Here is a 16,982-nt window from a genome sequence, read left to right as displayed (position 1 = left end):
GCCGGACAGGAACAAACTCCGACGGCTTTGGACTTGAACACCTCTCTAAGCCCCGGCGCACCCTTAGCTCCGCTGCCGCCAAGCCGCGCAAAACCTCCGCTTTCGGGTCAACATGCAGAACCCACCGTGGTGGAAGCAGAAGGTCCTGTTGGAGTGAAAAAGGGGGAGATAGAAGCAGCGGCTGGTATGGGAATGGCAGATCCTGGAACCTTACTGTGGCTGCAGGAAGGAGAGTCCGGAGGGAAAATCTTAGGAGCCTTACCATCAACATCAACGCCAGTGGAGCAGGAAGGCTTGATGGTGGCCTCAGATATCAGGTAAGAACGCCATCAAGAAGGTTCGGTAAGCGTTATTATTTCTTCACCCGTGGATCAAATTCCGAAAATCACATTGGAAAATGTTTGGGCTGCACTAATAGAATTAAAATCCTCTATAGTAAATATGTCAAACATTCTGACTACTACACAAGCCCAAATTCAAAAAATGGACCCTATTGTGACCCAGCATACTGAAAAATTGGAGGAACTACAAGATCAAGTTACTCAAATCCAGTCAGTTCAGACTGGATTAATTCAAGCTGAAAAGTCCAATACATGTAAAATTGAAATTCTAGAGAACCAAGCAAGATATAAGAACTTGAGGGTGGTAAACTTTCCACGAGTTAAGATGATATCGACATCGGAACTATTTAAGAAGTTTTTATTGGAAAATTTACTAATTCCCCAAAGTGCGATTCCACCTAGAGAAGATCTTTTACATAAATACTGGGAAACAGACAGGAAAGGAGCCACAGAATATAGAAATACAAGCTCAAGATTTAGAAAATTGAACGGACTTTTTAGAACATTCTATGGAAGAACAAATTGAATTTAGGGGGACGTTGTGTATACGATTTATGTTTCCATCTGATAGAGACACTATTTTGAGGTCATTTTTGCGAAATAGAGACAAACTCTATCTTGGGCAAAAAGTATGGATTTATCCGGACATTATGCATGATACACAATTACGTAGAACAAAATTCTTGCAAATGACTCAGGCAGTAAAAAACCTGGGAGCTTACATGGTAGTTCGATATCCGAGTAAATGTATACTTAAAATTAATAGCCAGAGATATGTTTATTTTGACCCACAAGATCTGCGTAGATTTCTTGATGCATATTCTTCTCAAAATAATGCTACCTAGAACAGTTTACGGGAGCAAGAGATTTAACTAACCTTCTGATTAATAATTTCTATTGTATTTTCCTTTATGTTCCTAAATTAGAATCTTGGATCCTTATTTCTTTATAACATGGCTGTATAGTCAGTAGAGCTTTAAAAATAATTTTGAAAAGAGATTTCTTTGTTTTTGTTGTGAAAAATTTCTTTAAGAGAAATAATAATGGAATAGAAGTATAAGGTAGTATATTAAGCTGGTTGATGTAACTATATAACCAATTTAATGTTTAGCATTTTGCTATCTATGTAATCTTAAAAATGAATAAAAAAAAAATTAAAAACAAAAAAAAAAGAACTGGGAACATCCTGGCTCCCATTGCACCAGTCCACAGGAAAACTGACTCTACCTATTTGGTACAGTCAGCTCCAGGCTTTCAAAAGCCTCAGTTGGATTACTAATCTGTGGTGGTTGAATCTGCGCAAAAGAAAGCAAAAAGGTCGAAAACTCATACCTCCTTTCCCCCTGGCAAGGAACAGACGTTTTTGGATACCATTGGTCGCCGAGTCTTTCAAGGATCAATGCTGATCCTCCGAATTGCTGCTTACCAACTATATATGACCCAATATAATAGGGTCATTTTTAAGCAACTACAAGACTTGACAACCTCCATGCCTCAGTCACTTCCAGAAATCTTCCACACCCTACTTAATAAGGGTTTGGAGGCAGGTAAACAGATTAGATCATGTTACAATATCTTTGACACTGCAACCAGAGTGTCTGCAGCCGCTATTTCAGCAAGACGATGGGCTTGGCTCAAGTCTTCAGACCTTCGTCCGGAAGTGCAAGAACGTTTGTCCGACCTCCCCTGCATAGGAGACAATCTCTTTAGCGAGCAGATTCAAAAGACAGTGGCTGAACTAAAGGACCATCATGAGACTCTCAGACAGCTCTCCCTGATTCCTTCGGATTATCCTTCTAAACAGCCTTTCCAGAAGGACTCTAAAAAGTCTTTTTATAGACCAAAGAAGTCCTACCTGCCAGCAGCCAGATGCTGGTCTGTGAGACCATTCCTCAGATCACCATCTCGTCAAACCCGAAAGCAAAAGCCACAGACAGCCCCCCAACCGGGCCCTGCTTCTGGTTTTTGACTCTCGCATAGAGAGCAGCAGCCAGATTCCATTACCAAATGTCCCAGTGGGAGGCCGCTTGTGCCATTTCAACAACATATGGCAATCAATTACCCTCGGACCACTGGGTCCTAGCAATAATTGCTCAAGGCTATCATCTCAATTTTCTCTCAATTCCTCCGGATTCCCCACCTCTAATGATGTGGAAAACATCTGACCATTCATTGCTCCTGGAGCAGGAGGCCTCCCTCCTACTCCAGTCCAGAGCAATAGAACCAGTACCATTGCCTCAGCAAGGCCTCGGGTTCTATTCCCAGAATTTCTAATCCCCAAACGATCGGGAGGCGTCCGTCCAATTTTGGACCTATGAGCCCTCAACAAGTACCTTCAGAGAGAAAAGTTCAAGATGGTAACCTTAGGCTCCCTGCTTCCTCTTCTTCAAAGATGAGACTGGCTCTGCTCTCTCGACCTCCAGGACGCATACACTCATATTGCGATAACTCCATCTCATCGCAAATTCCTGAGGTTTCTCATAGGCCCCAAGCACTATCAATACCGAGTGCTTCCATTCGGCCTAGCATCTGCACCACGAGTCTTTACAAAATGGTTGCTGCCTTCCTCAGGATTCAAGGTGTTCACATCTACCCCTATCTGGACGATTAGTTAATCAGGGATCCGACTCAGCAATCCGCTCTATCATCCCTAGATTTCACCTTACACACTCTACTTTCACTAGGATTTCTTGTCAACTACGACAAATCCTCCTTAGTCCCATCTCAAACCTTATCGTTCATTGGGGCAGAATGGGATACCTTACAGGCAAAGGCTTTCCTTCCTCGACAACGCGCCCTCACTCTCATGTCTCTGGCACATCTGCTGCAGTTTCAATGCTCGATGACAGCTCATCATTTTCTCATCCTTCTAGGACACATGGCGTCCTCAGTTCAGGTCACACCGATGGCCCGCCTGGCCATGAGAATCATGCAGTGGACTCTAAGGTCGCAATGGACACAGTCCCTTCAGCCCCTGTCATCTATTTATTTATTTATTTATTTATTTATGTAGCGCTTTTCTATACCGGCATTCAAGATTAGTATCACATCATGCTGGTTTACATTAAACAAGGGGGTGTAAAATAAATAACTGAACAGAACCGTAACAAGTGTAATGAAAAAACTCTGAAGTTACAATAAAACAGGATGCTAAAACTGGGTGGAGGAAAGTCTAAAGGAACTTAACAGTAAGAGCCATTATTTACAGTATTATAAGAATGTCTGATTGTGGTTGTCGTTAATATACGATTCAAATAGGGTCTGGAAATGCTTGTTTGACGCTTGTTTGACTTGGTAACGCGGACTATTGTCCGCGTCACCAAGTCACTCCGTCTGTCTCTCGCCTGGTGGACGAATCACATCAATCTTCTACAGGGCTTGCCCTTTCAGGCGCCAAACCCTCAAATAACTCTAACCACCAATGCTTTCAACTTCAGGTGGGGAGCCCATGTGGCTGATCTCTAGACAAAAGGTCCCTGGTCTCCAGAGGAAGCCAAACACCAAGTAAATTTCCTGGAGTTACGAGCAATTCGATACGCTCTCAGAGTATTTCAGGATCGCCTGTCCAGTCATGTCATCCTGATCCAGATGGACAACCAGGTGGCCATGTGGTACATCAACAAGCCTGGAGGGACAGGATCCTACCTTCTGTGTCAGGAAGCTGCACAGATATGGGCGGAGGCCCTCTCCCACTCAGTGTCCCTCAGGGCCACCTACTTGCCGGGAGTGGACAACGTGTTGGCAGACAAGTTGAGTCACAACTTCCAACCGCACGAGTGGTCTCTAAACCCCTCAGTAGCGAACTCCATCTTCCAACAATGGGGTTATCCTCAAATAGACCTCTTTGCGTCACCCCAGAATCGCAAAGTAGGCAATTTCTGCTTTCTCACTCGCAGCCAACATTATCCACCAAGAGACGCATTCTCCCTATCATGGTCAACCGCTCTCCTGTACGCATTCCCTCCACTTCCACTTCTCTCGAAAACTCTCGTGAAGTTACGTCAGGACAAGAGAACCATGATCCTGATAGCACCTCACTGGCTCCGCCAAGTGTGGTTTCCAATTCTTCAGGATCTTTCCATTCGCAGGCATATTCCTCTGGGAACAGACCCGCTTCTAATCACTCAAAATGACGGGTGCCTTCACCATCCCAATCTTCAGGCCCTGTCCCTGACAGCATGGATGTTGAAAGGTTAATCCTTAACCTTTCTGATCCAGTCTCCCGTGTCTTGATTGCTTCACGGAAGCCTTCCACGAGAAAATCATATTGCTACAAATGGAACAGGTTCACATCATGGTGCTCTTTTCAGGCCCTTGATCCCTTTACCTGTCCAATCCCGAAGTTTCTAGGCTACCTCTGGCACTTGTCAGAGTCAGGTCTTAAAACTTCCTCCATTAGAATGCATGTCAGTGCGGTAGCCGCCTTCCATAAAGGTATCGGGGATGTTCCTATCTCAGTACAACCCCTTGTTACACGATTTCTGAAAGGCTTGCTTCACCTCAAGCCTCCACTGTGACCTCCGGCCCCTTCTTGGGACGGCTCATGAAACCACCATTTGAGCCTCTCCAATCCTGTGAACTTCGCTTTCTCACATGGAAAGTGATTATCTTTTGGCAATCACTTCAGCTCGCAGAGTTAGTGAGTTACAGGCCCTAATTACCTATCCGCCTTACACTAAACTTCTGCAAGGGTGGTACTTTGCACTCACCCTAAATTCTTACCTAAGGTAGTTTCAGAGTTTCATCTCAATCAATCCATTATACTACCTACCTTCTTTCCCAGGCCCCATTCCAATCCAGGAGAGCAGGCTCTGCATACCCTTGACTGCAAACGGGTTCTAGCGTTCTACCTAGACCGTACAGCTGCCCACAGGAAGAGCACTCAATTATTTGTGTCTTTCCATCCTAACAAATTGGGGGCAGCCTGTGGGTAAGCAGACTCTCTCCTTCTGGCTAGCGGACTGCATATCCTTTTGCTATCAGCAAGCGGGCATTCCACTCCAAGACCGTGTTAAAGCACACTCTGTGAGGGCCATGGTGACTTCAGTAGCACACCTACGATCGGTGCTGCTTCCTGACATTTGCAGGGCTGCCACTTGGAGTTCTCTCCATACTTTTACAGCCCACTATTGCTTAGACAAAGCCGGAAGACAAGATTCCATCTTCGGCCAGTCTGAATTGCGTAACCTATTTACAACATGACATACCAACACCCTTCTGCCTGCCCGGTGGGGTTCAGGATGCCCTCTACCAAATTCCGCCCCAGTTGTTGTGCCTGTTGCATGCCTTTGGCTACATTTGGTGCATGTTCGGACATCGTCAGCTCAGTACTCACCCATATGTGAGGACTACCATCCTGCTTCTCCTGTGAGAAAGCAAATGTTGTTTTCCTGTAACAGGTGTTCTCACAGGACAGCAGGATGTCAGCCCTCACGAAACCCGCCCGCCACCCCGCGGTGTAGGGTTCGTTTTATTATTTTATTTTTCGGAACTACCTGTAGCTTTTAAATAAGACTGAAGAGGGACCCCTGCTGGTTGCAGGGTTAGTGCCATGCTGGGCATGCCCAGTAGGGGCCAGTCAAAGTTCTAGAAACTTTGACAAAAGTGTTCCGTGATTGGGCTCCATCCTGTGATGTCACCCATATGTGAGGACTAACATCCTGCTGTCCTGTGAGAACACCTGTTACAGGTAAGCAACATTTGCTTATTTATGCATGAAGTCTTACCTATATATTTTTTGAGAAAAATGCTGCTTTTTTGGGAATACACATACACACACACATACACACACACACACAAAATTATGCTTTTCTAAAATGGGAAATTAAAATACTATTTTAGTTGGTGGTTGAACTGTAGAAAGATTTACTCAGCTGTTCTCATAATTCTTTTATGTTTCAACATAATTCATAGGCGTTACAGGCAGAAATAAATACTGTGCAACTGGAGCTCAATAAGAAAGAAACCGGCACTGGAGTTTTCAAGGCAGAAAATGATATACTGCAAAGACATCTTCAAAGTATATCAGGTATGTAACAAGTGAAAAATATTAAGTTAATGAAGTATCTTGCTATTTTTTTTTTATAACAACAGACTGATAAAACTTTAGGAACTCGTGAAACATATTGCATCACATTAGTCCTTGTACTTGGCATATGTAGTGACTGTATTCAGGTTTACCCCATCCAGACAAGAAAAAAAAAGACAATTATGTATAGAGACCAGCAAAATGTATTATATTCTAATTTTTACCAATAAATTATCAGGAAATGGCTATAGGATTTTCATTCTAAGTGCTGGCACTACATTGAAAATCTTAATTTTATAAAATTATTTCTTAACTAAACACTTCTTCAAAAATCACATTGCTAGATACTCTATATAGAATATAATTTTATAACAGGCCTCATAAATTTGCAGACTTTTATATGATCCAGTTTCATCAATTTCACTGGTATACAAATTTTTAGAAGTCGTCTTCTTCAGCAATAAAATGTGCCATTTATTATTGATGTTGATGTGCTGAATTCAAATATGACAATTAAATCAGCCGTTTGGCTACTGTTTCCATGATATTTAAGTTTTTGCATTTTATGTATATGTCTTTTCCATATATGGTAGAGTTTTAATCATAAATTGTAAACTTTGGTCTTTTTGTGTATTTATGTTTGCTAATATTTCAACTGTCCTGTTTATGTAACACTTTAAAAATTAAATCAACAAAAGGATTATAGAAATAAAATTTACTCTGAAACAAAAGGTTAAAAACTATTATGTATATATATTTACATAGTTTAGTCCTTATTCGGTGGCTGCCCAACTCTTCATGGCTTTTCTCTTGTATTCATTAAATGGAACATCTCTTGTCACTTTCCAGCAGTAGTCTGCAAGAATTGATGGGCTCCATTTGCCCTGATACCATTTTTCCATTGCTATAAGGTCCTGGTGAAATTTTTCACCATGCCCATCGCTCACTGCTCCTCAGTTTTGTGGAAAAAAATCTAGATGAGAATGAAAAATATGAGGCTTTAGTAGGGATGTGCAGGAAAAAAATTAGTTAACATTTTTTAGTTTGTTTTCAGGAGGCTTTTCTTCCCACGAATTTTGGTTCGTGGAATGTTTGATTCATTTCATTTGTATGAAAAAAACAAATCAAATATTTACCTTCCCCCCCCCCCCCCCAAAACAGCCAAAAAAACAAAAATGGGACCTTCCAAGACCTCCTATCTACTCCTCCCACCCTCCTGAAAAAATGTCAGGGTCAGGATCTCCCTGCCCCCACTTACCCGGTCTGGTAGGGATCCGCCAGTGAGGCCTAGGCCCAGGCTAAAGCCTTGGCCTTGCATAGGTCAAGCCCGCGGTAGGTTGCTGCAACTTCTGCCTACACAAAGCTGATAACTCAGCCTAGGACGGAGCCCAGGCCCGACACCATAGCCTGGCCCGAAGGCCAGATCCCGACGCTGAGGCTTTGACCTGGAACAAGACGCGACAATGGGGCTCAGCCCGAAGGCTGAAATCCCAACTCCTTGGCCTAAGCCTTGTGTAGGCTGAGGCCACAGTAGGTCACCACGATCTCAGCATCAGCCTACTCAAGGCCAATGCCTCGGTCTAGGCCAGAGCCTGGCCTAGACATGATGCCACGGCTCAGCCCAGAGGCTGGTTCCCAATGCTGGGGCCTCGACCTAGACCCAGGCACAACGCCAGGGCCCTACTCAGATGTCAAGTCCCAATGCCTGGACCTTGGCTTAGGCCTGATGCCACAAACCTGCCTGGAGGCTGGGTCTAAATACCAGAGCCTCAACTTGGACCTAGGCCCGATGCTAGGGCCTGACCCATAAATCAAAATGGTGTCATCTGCTGGGGTTCATCAAAATGGTGCCATCCCCAGCGGATGGCGTCAGTTGAAGAAGAAAAGAAGAGAATGTTGGACTTCTCAAAGTTGCTCCAAGGCCTAGGCTTCTGGTTTGGGCCTGACCCTAAACTGAGGCCCAGGCATTTGGACCCTGCCTCCAGGCCAAGCACTGGAGTTGGGCCTAGGTCCGGGCTGGATCCAGGCATTGGACCTGAGTCTGGGTTGAGGCCCTGGCATTGCAACCAGGCCTCTGAGCTGGGCTGCAGCTTCGGGCCTAAGCCCTGGCCATCGCCAAGTCCTAGGCATCAGGACCGGCCTCCAAGTGTACTTCTCTGCCAGAGTGCTAGCATCCGTAATAACAGTTCTGTAGTTCCTCTGGAGGCACCTCTGATCAGCAGTCTCTTTATGGATGATTTGGCTAGGCAGGCCTTTCAGGGTTAGCTCAAGTTGGGTGAAAAGCTGGAGAGGCTGGCAAAAGCATGGAACAACTCTAAGGTGCTGTGTTTCCTGATCCGCCTTGAAGTCATTTTCCTTTCCATTTATGAAAGGAGATAAGGGTGGTCAGGCTCCAGCTCCTCCGGAGCAATGTGATGAGTGCTTGGAGGTCCTATCTCAAGTTACAGAGATAGGTGGCAGCTGTTTCTGTTCTTTCAGAGATGGACCCAAATTATAGTGGACCATTGGGTCCAGATGTTAATAATAAATGGTTATATTCTACAGTTTTCCTGTTCTAATTCCACCGCCTTTATGGTTTCCTTTGTTGTTTGACTGTGAAAAGACAGATGGTAGAGCTATTCTACAGCAGCTCCTCGAAATGAAGTCTGTGCTTCCCATTCCAGGAGGGTGCTAATCCATAATCTCCATTTCATTTACTTTATTTCCATGGTGGTGCTAAAGGGGGTGGAGTTCATTTGTCACACTCTAGATTTGATGTGATTCCTGACTTCTTGAAGGTAGTCCATTTCAGGATGGAAACCTTAAGATCAGTTCTCAGGGTGGTTCACAAAAGGGAGAGTCTGACTGCTTTGGATCTAACTGGTGTTTATTTTCTTTTTCCAACCTGGAAGGATCACCAGTGTTTCTTCAGATTTGCAGTGTTAAGGCGCCATTTTCAGTTTCAGGCACGACCCTTTGGGCTAGTGGCAGAACCGAGAACCATCTCCAAGTTGATAGTAATATTGGCGGCAGTAATGCACAAAGAAAGAGAATAGCCACTGCCATTAGCAATGGTAACATGGAATAGACTTAGTTTTTGGGTACTTGCCAGGTTCTTGTGGCCTGGATTGGCCACTGTTGGAGACAGGATGCTGGACTTGATGGACCCTTGGTCTGACCCAGTATGGCATTTTCTTATGTTCTTATGTAAAGGTTTTGCCCTACCCTTCTTTGAATGATTGGCTGATTAGAGCAAAGTCCTTTTATGATAGTTTTCTGTTTCTCAGTGTTGCTGGGTTTGGGATAGAGTGTCATCCTCTTTTCAAAACCAATTTTTAGTTCCCTCACACACTGGTATTCTGGGGAGCTGTGCGTCAGATTTCTGGACTTCTGCCTCACAAGGGGGCCGATGCAATATAATGCATTCAGCCGAGCACACTGTATAACCCGCAGATGGACGTGGGTTGTATAGGCGCTAACTAATCCCCTTATACAATAATGTCTAGGACGCCCATTTTAGCGATCAGAAATTAACGCCTGCCCAGAGCAGGCTTTAATTGCTGAGTGCTCCTAAAACTAGTACAGAAAAGCAGAAAAAACTGCTTCTCTGTACTGCCTCTTAGGAGGAACAACGCTTCAAAAAATAAATAAATAAATAGGTTTAAAAAAGCCCCTGCAGTCGGGTGCAGGAAGCAGATGCTTGGTCCCTTCACTGTCACATGCCTGTGAGAGGACCAATCCCCTTTCAGGACAGCCTTCTGAAAGGTGATTGATTCTTTCACTGACATGTGACAGTGAAGGGACCAATCGGCAATAAGTGAAGGAGTGAATAAATTAATATTAAGTGCCCGACACTTTAATATTGATTTATACATTCCTTAGGTGCTGGAAGTTAGATTCGGACGCTGAATTTATCAGCGTCCATTTTCCTAACCTGTGCTGATAAATTCAGCATCAGTTTTCTTAACCGGAGGACAGCCGCCGACAGCAGACCTCTATCGGGTGCACATTGTCAAGGAGGCGCTAGGGGCACCCAATCGCCCCTAGCGCCTTCTCGACAGCGCGAGCCCTAATTTAAATATTGTGTCACACCCGCAGGGGGGCGAATTAGGAAAACGGGCACTGAACACTTGGCGCCCGCTTTCAGCGCAACTTTTCTGCATTGGCCCCAAGATGTTTCTATGCTAGGGTCTGATGTTTTGTTAGTATTTGGATCGATTTGTCTTACGGTTTAGCCCTTTACAGGGCACATTTATTAAGAATGGTTATATCTTAGCATATGGACAGATAGATCCAAAACCAGTGGGTTATGCACCTCTACCAGCAGATGGAGACAGAGCAAAGCTGATGTCTTGGTATATAAACCCCTGCACTGACATTAGCCCACCAGTGATCTCTGTTTCCAGCAGATGGTGGATGTGCATCGCTTTACTGGGGACTGATTAAAAAAACATTTTTTAAAGGAGAAAAGAAGAAGGAAAATTATTCGTCCTGCTCTCCTGTGGTGATATCTTATGGTCCCTCCCTCAGTCGAGAATTCCTGAGGTAATATCCTTGGATCCCTCACTCAGATGAGTGCCTTGGTCCGATAGCTGGTTTTCAGCCAGCGTGAACTTAGCTGTAAAAAACAAAACAAAACAAAAAAACAGCTGAAAGGCAGTGGGTGCAGGAAGCTGAGCATGGTGGTGAAGGTCCTTGCCTTCTCCACCTGCAGCCGGAGACGAACCTTGTATTCAACTGGATGGGCTGAACTCAGATAAAAGGTAATTGAAAAAAAAGAAGGAAGAAAGGGAGTTAAGTAGGGATTCCTCTCTCCTTCAGTCTCTCTGCTCGGTGCGCCAATCTGATGTTCTTTCCTGCCTCCGAGAGAGCTTAGGAGACATGGGCAGCTTGGCAGGTTGAGCAGCCTTTTTGGCTAGGCCACACTCTCAGGCTTGAGTTTGTTGTGTGGTAGAACATGGCAGTGTTTTCACATGATTTTTCTTGCACATTAGACTGCCCTCTTCAGTTACGTCGATTCGTGCTTGTGCACCCACTGTGCGTCCAGTTTGTGCTTCTAGTTGAGCATGTAGGAGGACCTGCCTGGGTGCTTAGTTGTGCACACACACGTGTGCAATTATTTACGCACATTGAGCATCCTGGTGGGAGCTCAGTTATATGCGCTTATCGGGGGTACTGTGTTGAGCGTCTAATTTTTGGGTGGATAAATTTTGGGTGCCTATTTTTTGCAGCACTAACACAGTTGAGCGCACTGTTATCAGACGCCTTTTAGAGTGAACTGACAACCTGATGTCGCCAATAGCAAAAAAGCCTAAGCGCCTTGCTCTTGTGCTGCTTGCCATATTCAGGCATCCCAGTCTGGCATTCCATCTAACTTGTGTCGGTATTGTTTGGAGGATCAGGGAGAACTGCCTCCATCTGATTTTACTAAGCCCAGTTCTTCCCAGCATGATGTGGAATGGAAAAAGAGCTGTCCGAATTATCGTCTGATTTTGGGGCTCCCCTAACTGTTTCCTCAGCGGGGGAAGGTAGTTTAGTGGGTGTAATCCTCTTCCCTGGCCAGTCTTAGCAGTTCAGGATTGCAGGCTGCAGATTCCCGTACACCGAGTGCTTGTGAGTAAGCTTCGGAGTACGCCTACACCTGCTGTGGTTCTCCTCAATAGGGAATCAGATGGCATGGATGATGATGCTGATCCTTACTCTCTGGAGGATGGAGAAATTCCTCTGGGATTGGAGCCATATAGAACTATGTTGTGTTCAGTTCATAGAGATGAGTTACAGGCTCTGATCTCCCAGACATTAAAGATGCTGGAGTTGCCCGGGGATAAATCCATATTTGAGCCAATGAAAGATCCCATTTTGATTTCTTTGCATTAAGCCTCATTTTTCTTCCCTATTATCGAGTCCATTCAAAAATTGATTGACCTTGAATGGGGTGCCCCAGAAACTAATTTTAAAGGGGGACGAGCCTTGGAAGGACTGTGCCCCCTGGATCCAGCTGCGAGAGAGCAATTGCATTTTCCAAAAGTAGATGCGCTTGTGTATGCCATTACCAAGAGGATGACTATCCCCATAAAAGGAGAAGCATCCTTGAAGGATGAACAGGATAGGAGAATTGAGGCTATTCTTAAGCAGACCTTTGAATCAATGGCAATGAATTTGCAGATTGCTTCCTGTTGTTGCGTGGTGGCTCACTCTTGTTTACTTCTCTTTCAGGAGGTCAATGAATCTGGTGTTAATTCCAGGACAGTGATGCCTTTTTGGCAGATGTGGGCTGCGATTTGGTCTACACTTCAGCCTAAGGGGTGGCTTTGGTAATAGCGGCCAGGCATCAGCTATGGTTTAGAAATTGGTTGGCCGATGCAATTTTAAAGTCTAAACTTACAAAATTGCCCTTTAAAGGTTTGCTCTTGTTTAGGAGCAAGCAGCAAAAAAAGACCAATAAGTGGGGTGAGTCCCAGGTTCCTCGGTTACCAGAAGTTAAGAAACAGATGCCGCACTTCTTGAGCATGAGAGGTCATACTAGGGTTTCCAAAAATTTTCGACCCTACAGAGGAGCGACCTTTCAGAGGACTCAACCTTTGGGTAAGTCTCAGTCCTTTCGGCTCAGGCAGCCCAGACAGAGCGCAGGCTCGGGTAGGGGAGCCCCAGAGCCTCCCAATGAAGGTGTGCCAACCCAGCTCCAGGAGCATGGTTATGCTCTGGAGTTTCACAGTGTTCCCTGGGACATTTTCATGGTGTCTCCCTGCACCTCTTTGCAGAAGAGACAGGCAGTGGAGTTTACATGGTCAAGGCTCCTCAGCCTGTGGGCTGTGGTTCCAGTACCGACATCACAAGAAAATTTGTGTCAATATTCCATTTACTTCATTGTGCCCAAGAAGGAGGGCTCTTTTCACCCCATCCTAGATCTCAAGGTGATCACCGTCATTGCAGGTGACTTGTTTTCACGTGGAAACCTTATGCTCAGTGATAATAGCAGTATAATTGGGGGAGTTTCTGACGTCTCTGGACTAGTCAGAGGCATACCTTTATATTCCCATCTAGCTAGAGCATCAGCGTTTTCTGCATTTCACAATTTTGGGACAACATTATCAGTTTTGAGCACTGCCTTTTGGTTTAGCCACCGCGCCCAGAACGTTTTCAAGGTTATGGTGGTAGTGGCAGCAGAGGTGAAAAAGGATGATTGGCTGATTAGGCCAAGTGTCTAGAAGAGAGCATTCAGGTCTCGTGCAAGGTGGTCTCCTTGTTGCAGATGCTAGGTTGGGTGGTGAACCTGGCCAAGAGCAATCTTAAATTGGTCCTCTCCTATTACTGATGTATTGTTGTTGTTTTTTGTAGCTTTCGTTAACATTAGAGACTGTCCCTCCCGACGCAGCCTTCGGGCGAAACACGGGGTCCGTGTCGGGGGACCCTGAAGCAGTCAATTACTTGTATATATTTTGAAAGTTGGAGTGGCTTCCTTGAACTTTTAAAAACTGAAATAAATACATTTTGGAAAAGAAAGTATTGGACCTATATTGTTCCTTGCACTCTTTCTTGGATTGTATACCAAGAGCAATCTTCAGCCATCCCAGACCTTAGAGTATCTCGGTGTTCGGTTCAACATGAAGAACGGCAGGGTGTTCCTGCCAGAAGGCTGTATTCAGAAGCTGATATAACAGGTGTGTCTATTGATGAACACTATATGCCTGACAGTGTGGTCTTATCTATTTTATTTTATTTATTTATTATTTTTATATACCGACATTTGATCTCAATCGAGATATCACACCGGTTTACATTCAGGTACTGTAGGTATTTCTCTATCCCCAGAGGGCTTACAATCTAAGTTTTTGTACCTGTATTCGGATTGTTGGCAGCAACCCTGGAGGTGGTGCCATGAGCAAGGGCGCTTACATGCCCCCTTCAGCTCGTTGGATGTCTATGTGCAGGTTTGGTGAGTGTTTGAGGCTTGGTGTGAAGATTGAGGGGGTTCTTCCTCATTTGGTTAAGATCCCGTTCATTTTGGAATTTTTGCAGGATGGATTGAGTAAAGGGTTGGCCCTTAATTCATTAAAGGTATCTTGACTGTTTCCGAAGTCAGGTGAATGGTGGACCCTTGTTGACTTATCCAGATGTGGCCCCTTTTGTAAAAGCAGTGAAGCATCTTCGTCCTCCAGGTGCCTTTGGGGAGTCTTAGTTTGGTTTTGTTTTTTTTCTTGGGTCCCACTTTTCAACCAATGATTAGCCTCTCCTTGAGGTTACTGACCTTGAAAATGGTGTTTCTTGTGGCAATTTGTTCTGTGCGTAGAGTATCCGAAATGCAGGCCTTGTCTTGCTGGGAGACCTTCTACGGGTGACTCTGGGGGTGATACAGCTGTGTACTGCTCCATCTTTTTTTTGCCAAAAGTGGTCTTGGATTTTCACTTGAATCAGTCAATTTCCTACCATCTCTGGATAGGGAAAGAGATGCAGAGGAATATTGCCCGTTACAGTCTTTGGATGTCAAAAGGCATTTCTTGAGGTATTTGGAGGTTTCTAAACCTCTCAAGAAGACAAATCGCCTGTTTGTCTTCCACGGGGGGAGTAGACAGGGTGAGCTGGTGCTATGGGCTAATATAGCACGCTATGTTAAGGAGGTAGACATGGCTGCATATGTGGATGCTAAGCAGCCGTTACCTAGTCAGGTTAGGGCTCATTCCACTAGGGCTCAGGCAGTGTCATGGGTGGAGATTAGATTGTTATCTCCTGTCGACATTTGCCGAGCTGCGACATGGTCCTCCTTACACGCCTTTTCCGGGCATTACCGCCTGGTTGTGCAGGCCCAGGAGGACACAACCTTTGCGCATGCGGTGTTGATCAGACCATGGGCAGCCTCCCACCCTGTTCGGGAGTAGCTTTGGGTCATCTTGCTGGTTTTGGATCCACCTGCCATATGCTAAGAAAGGAGAAATTGCTACTTACCTAATAATTTCCTTTCCTTTAATAAGGACAGGTGGATCCACCTTCCCACCCTTGGCTGCTGGATGTTTGTGCTATTGTTCTCCTGCTTGGCTGCATGTTCCAGGGGTTACTGGTAAGTGTTACTCCAATCTCTAGTCTAGTGATGTTATACTCCTTGTGTTTTCCTGTTGACTGAGTGCTAGAATGTTTATCTGTTAATAATCAAGTTTTGTTAGTTTGTCCACAGTTGGCTTACGTAGAGAATACTAGAGGGCTGATGTCAGTGCAGGAGTATATATACTGTGACATCAGCTTTGCTCCATCTTCATCCGCTGGTAGAGGTGCATAACCCAATGGTTTTGGATACACCTGTCCTTATTAAAGAAAAGGAAATTATCAGGTAAGTAGAAATGTCTCCTTCTCGGGCCATCGCAGCTGCACTTCTGATGACTAGAAAATGTTCCACTTCCTTGGCCTCTATGTTATTGAGTTTTTTTGAGGATGAATATTCTGGGCATTGCAATGCTCCTGGAAACACATAAGTCCCCTGATTCTGGATACTTGCAAAATGTCTTTCTATAGGATTGGCTCTGAAAGCACTTGTGGTATGCGGTCTATTGCTATAAGGAAAGTATGCAAGATAGGCTACTGTCGTCTCATCTGGATATCTCTCGAGTTTTGAAAAGTGCTAAGAATATTAGACTTCAGCTGCAGATTATGGTTCTGCTTTGGACCAAAAATTAGTTTTGTCTTTCTTGGTGGGATCACAGTTTGCTCCTTTTAAGGCTATTTCTGCTAAACTGCTTACTCTGAAGATGCTTTTCTATTAATACACACTTTCTTATGGCTTCTAAAGATTGGGTCCAACTTCATATGGTTCCTCTCTTTCTACCGAAAGCAGTTTCAGAATCCATTTTAACCAGTCAAGTTTTAGCAGGTCTACACTTTTGGAAGAATGCGCACTGCTTAGATTATTGGACAAAAGGGTACAGCCTTTGCAAAATCTCAGGATCTTTAGCTTTTTTGGGAGATCTGATCCAATTTGGGTTTCTTATATAGTGGAGTGTGGAGAAGTGGGGCATCCATTAGAGTTACAGTGGCACACTGGTTTAAAGAGTTGTTTACAGAGGTTTATGTGGAGTCTGTTACTCCATTTCCAAACTAGATTTGGGGTCTTTCCACGAAGGCTCAGGTTTCTTCATGGGCGGAGTTGCACTTGGCCTCTTCTTGTATCTGTATACAGTATCTTGGTCTATATAGCATCCCTTTCTGGACATTGCAGTCTGGATTTCAGGGTTGTAGAGGTAGCATCTGTCACCTTTACAGTTTTGCGGCAGCCTTGGGCAGCGTCCCTTCCTCTTAGGGATTAGCTTGGGTACATCTCACTTGTCCAGATTGGTCTAACTAGATGAAGAGGAAAGTGAAATTATTACTTATCTTATAAATTTCTTCCCTTGAATGCAGTCAGATCAGTCCAGGATCCTCCCTATACTACTGTTGTCTTGAGTGTCTTCATTCACTCTATGTCTTGCAGTAAATATTTTTTGCAGGTAAATAAGCAGTGTACTGGCTTCCTATGCTTTGTCACAGTTGAGTGGTTTCTTATGCTACTAATGGATACTCTTCCTTCATTGCTTCTTCCCAACTGGCAAATTTTAAAAGGAGTGCATGTGCGCCAAGAAACGCATATTTGTGGACGCATGCCCAAAGTG

General features: G+C 44.6%; 1 protein-coding gene across 2 annotated transcripts in view; it reads left to right on the top strand.

Moving 5' to 3' along the window:
• The window catches only part of LOC115085471 (uncharacterized protein MG328 homolog), a 401,953-nt gene that overhangs the window by 176,693 nt on the left and 208,278 nt on the right, over positions 1-16,982 (top strand). For both annotated transcript variants that reach the window (XM_029591537.1, XM_029591536.1), the window contains exon 5: positions 6,255-6,369. In XM_029591537.1, the coding sequence (XP_029447397.1) occupies positions 6,255-6,369 (115 nt within the window). The remainder of the gene's footprint in view (positions 1-6,254; positions 6,370-16,982) is intronic.

Source organism: Rhinatrema bivittatum, chromosome 2 (assembly GCF_901001135.1).
Source record: "Rhinatrema bivittatum chromosome 2, aRhiBiv1.1, whole genome shotgun sequence".
NCBI classification, from domain to species: Eukaryota; Metazoa; Chordata; class Amphibia; order Gymnophiona; family Rhinatrematidae; genus Rhinatrema; species Rhinatrema bivittatum.
Note: the sequence above shows the minus strand (reverse complement) of the source record. Positions and strands in the feature narration are given on the sequence as shown.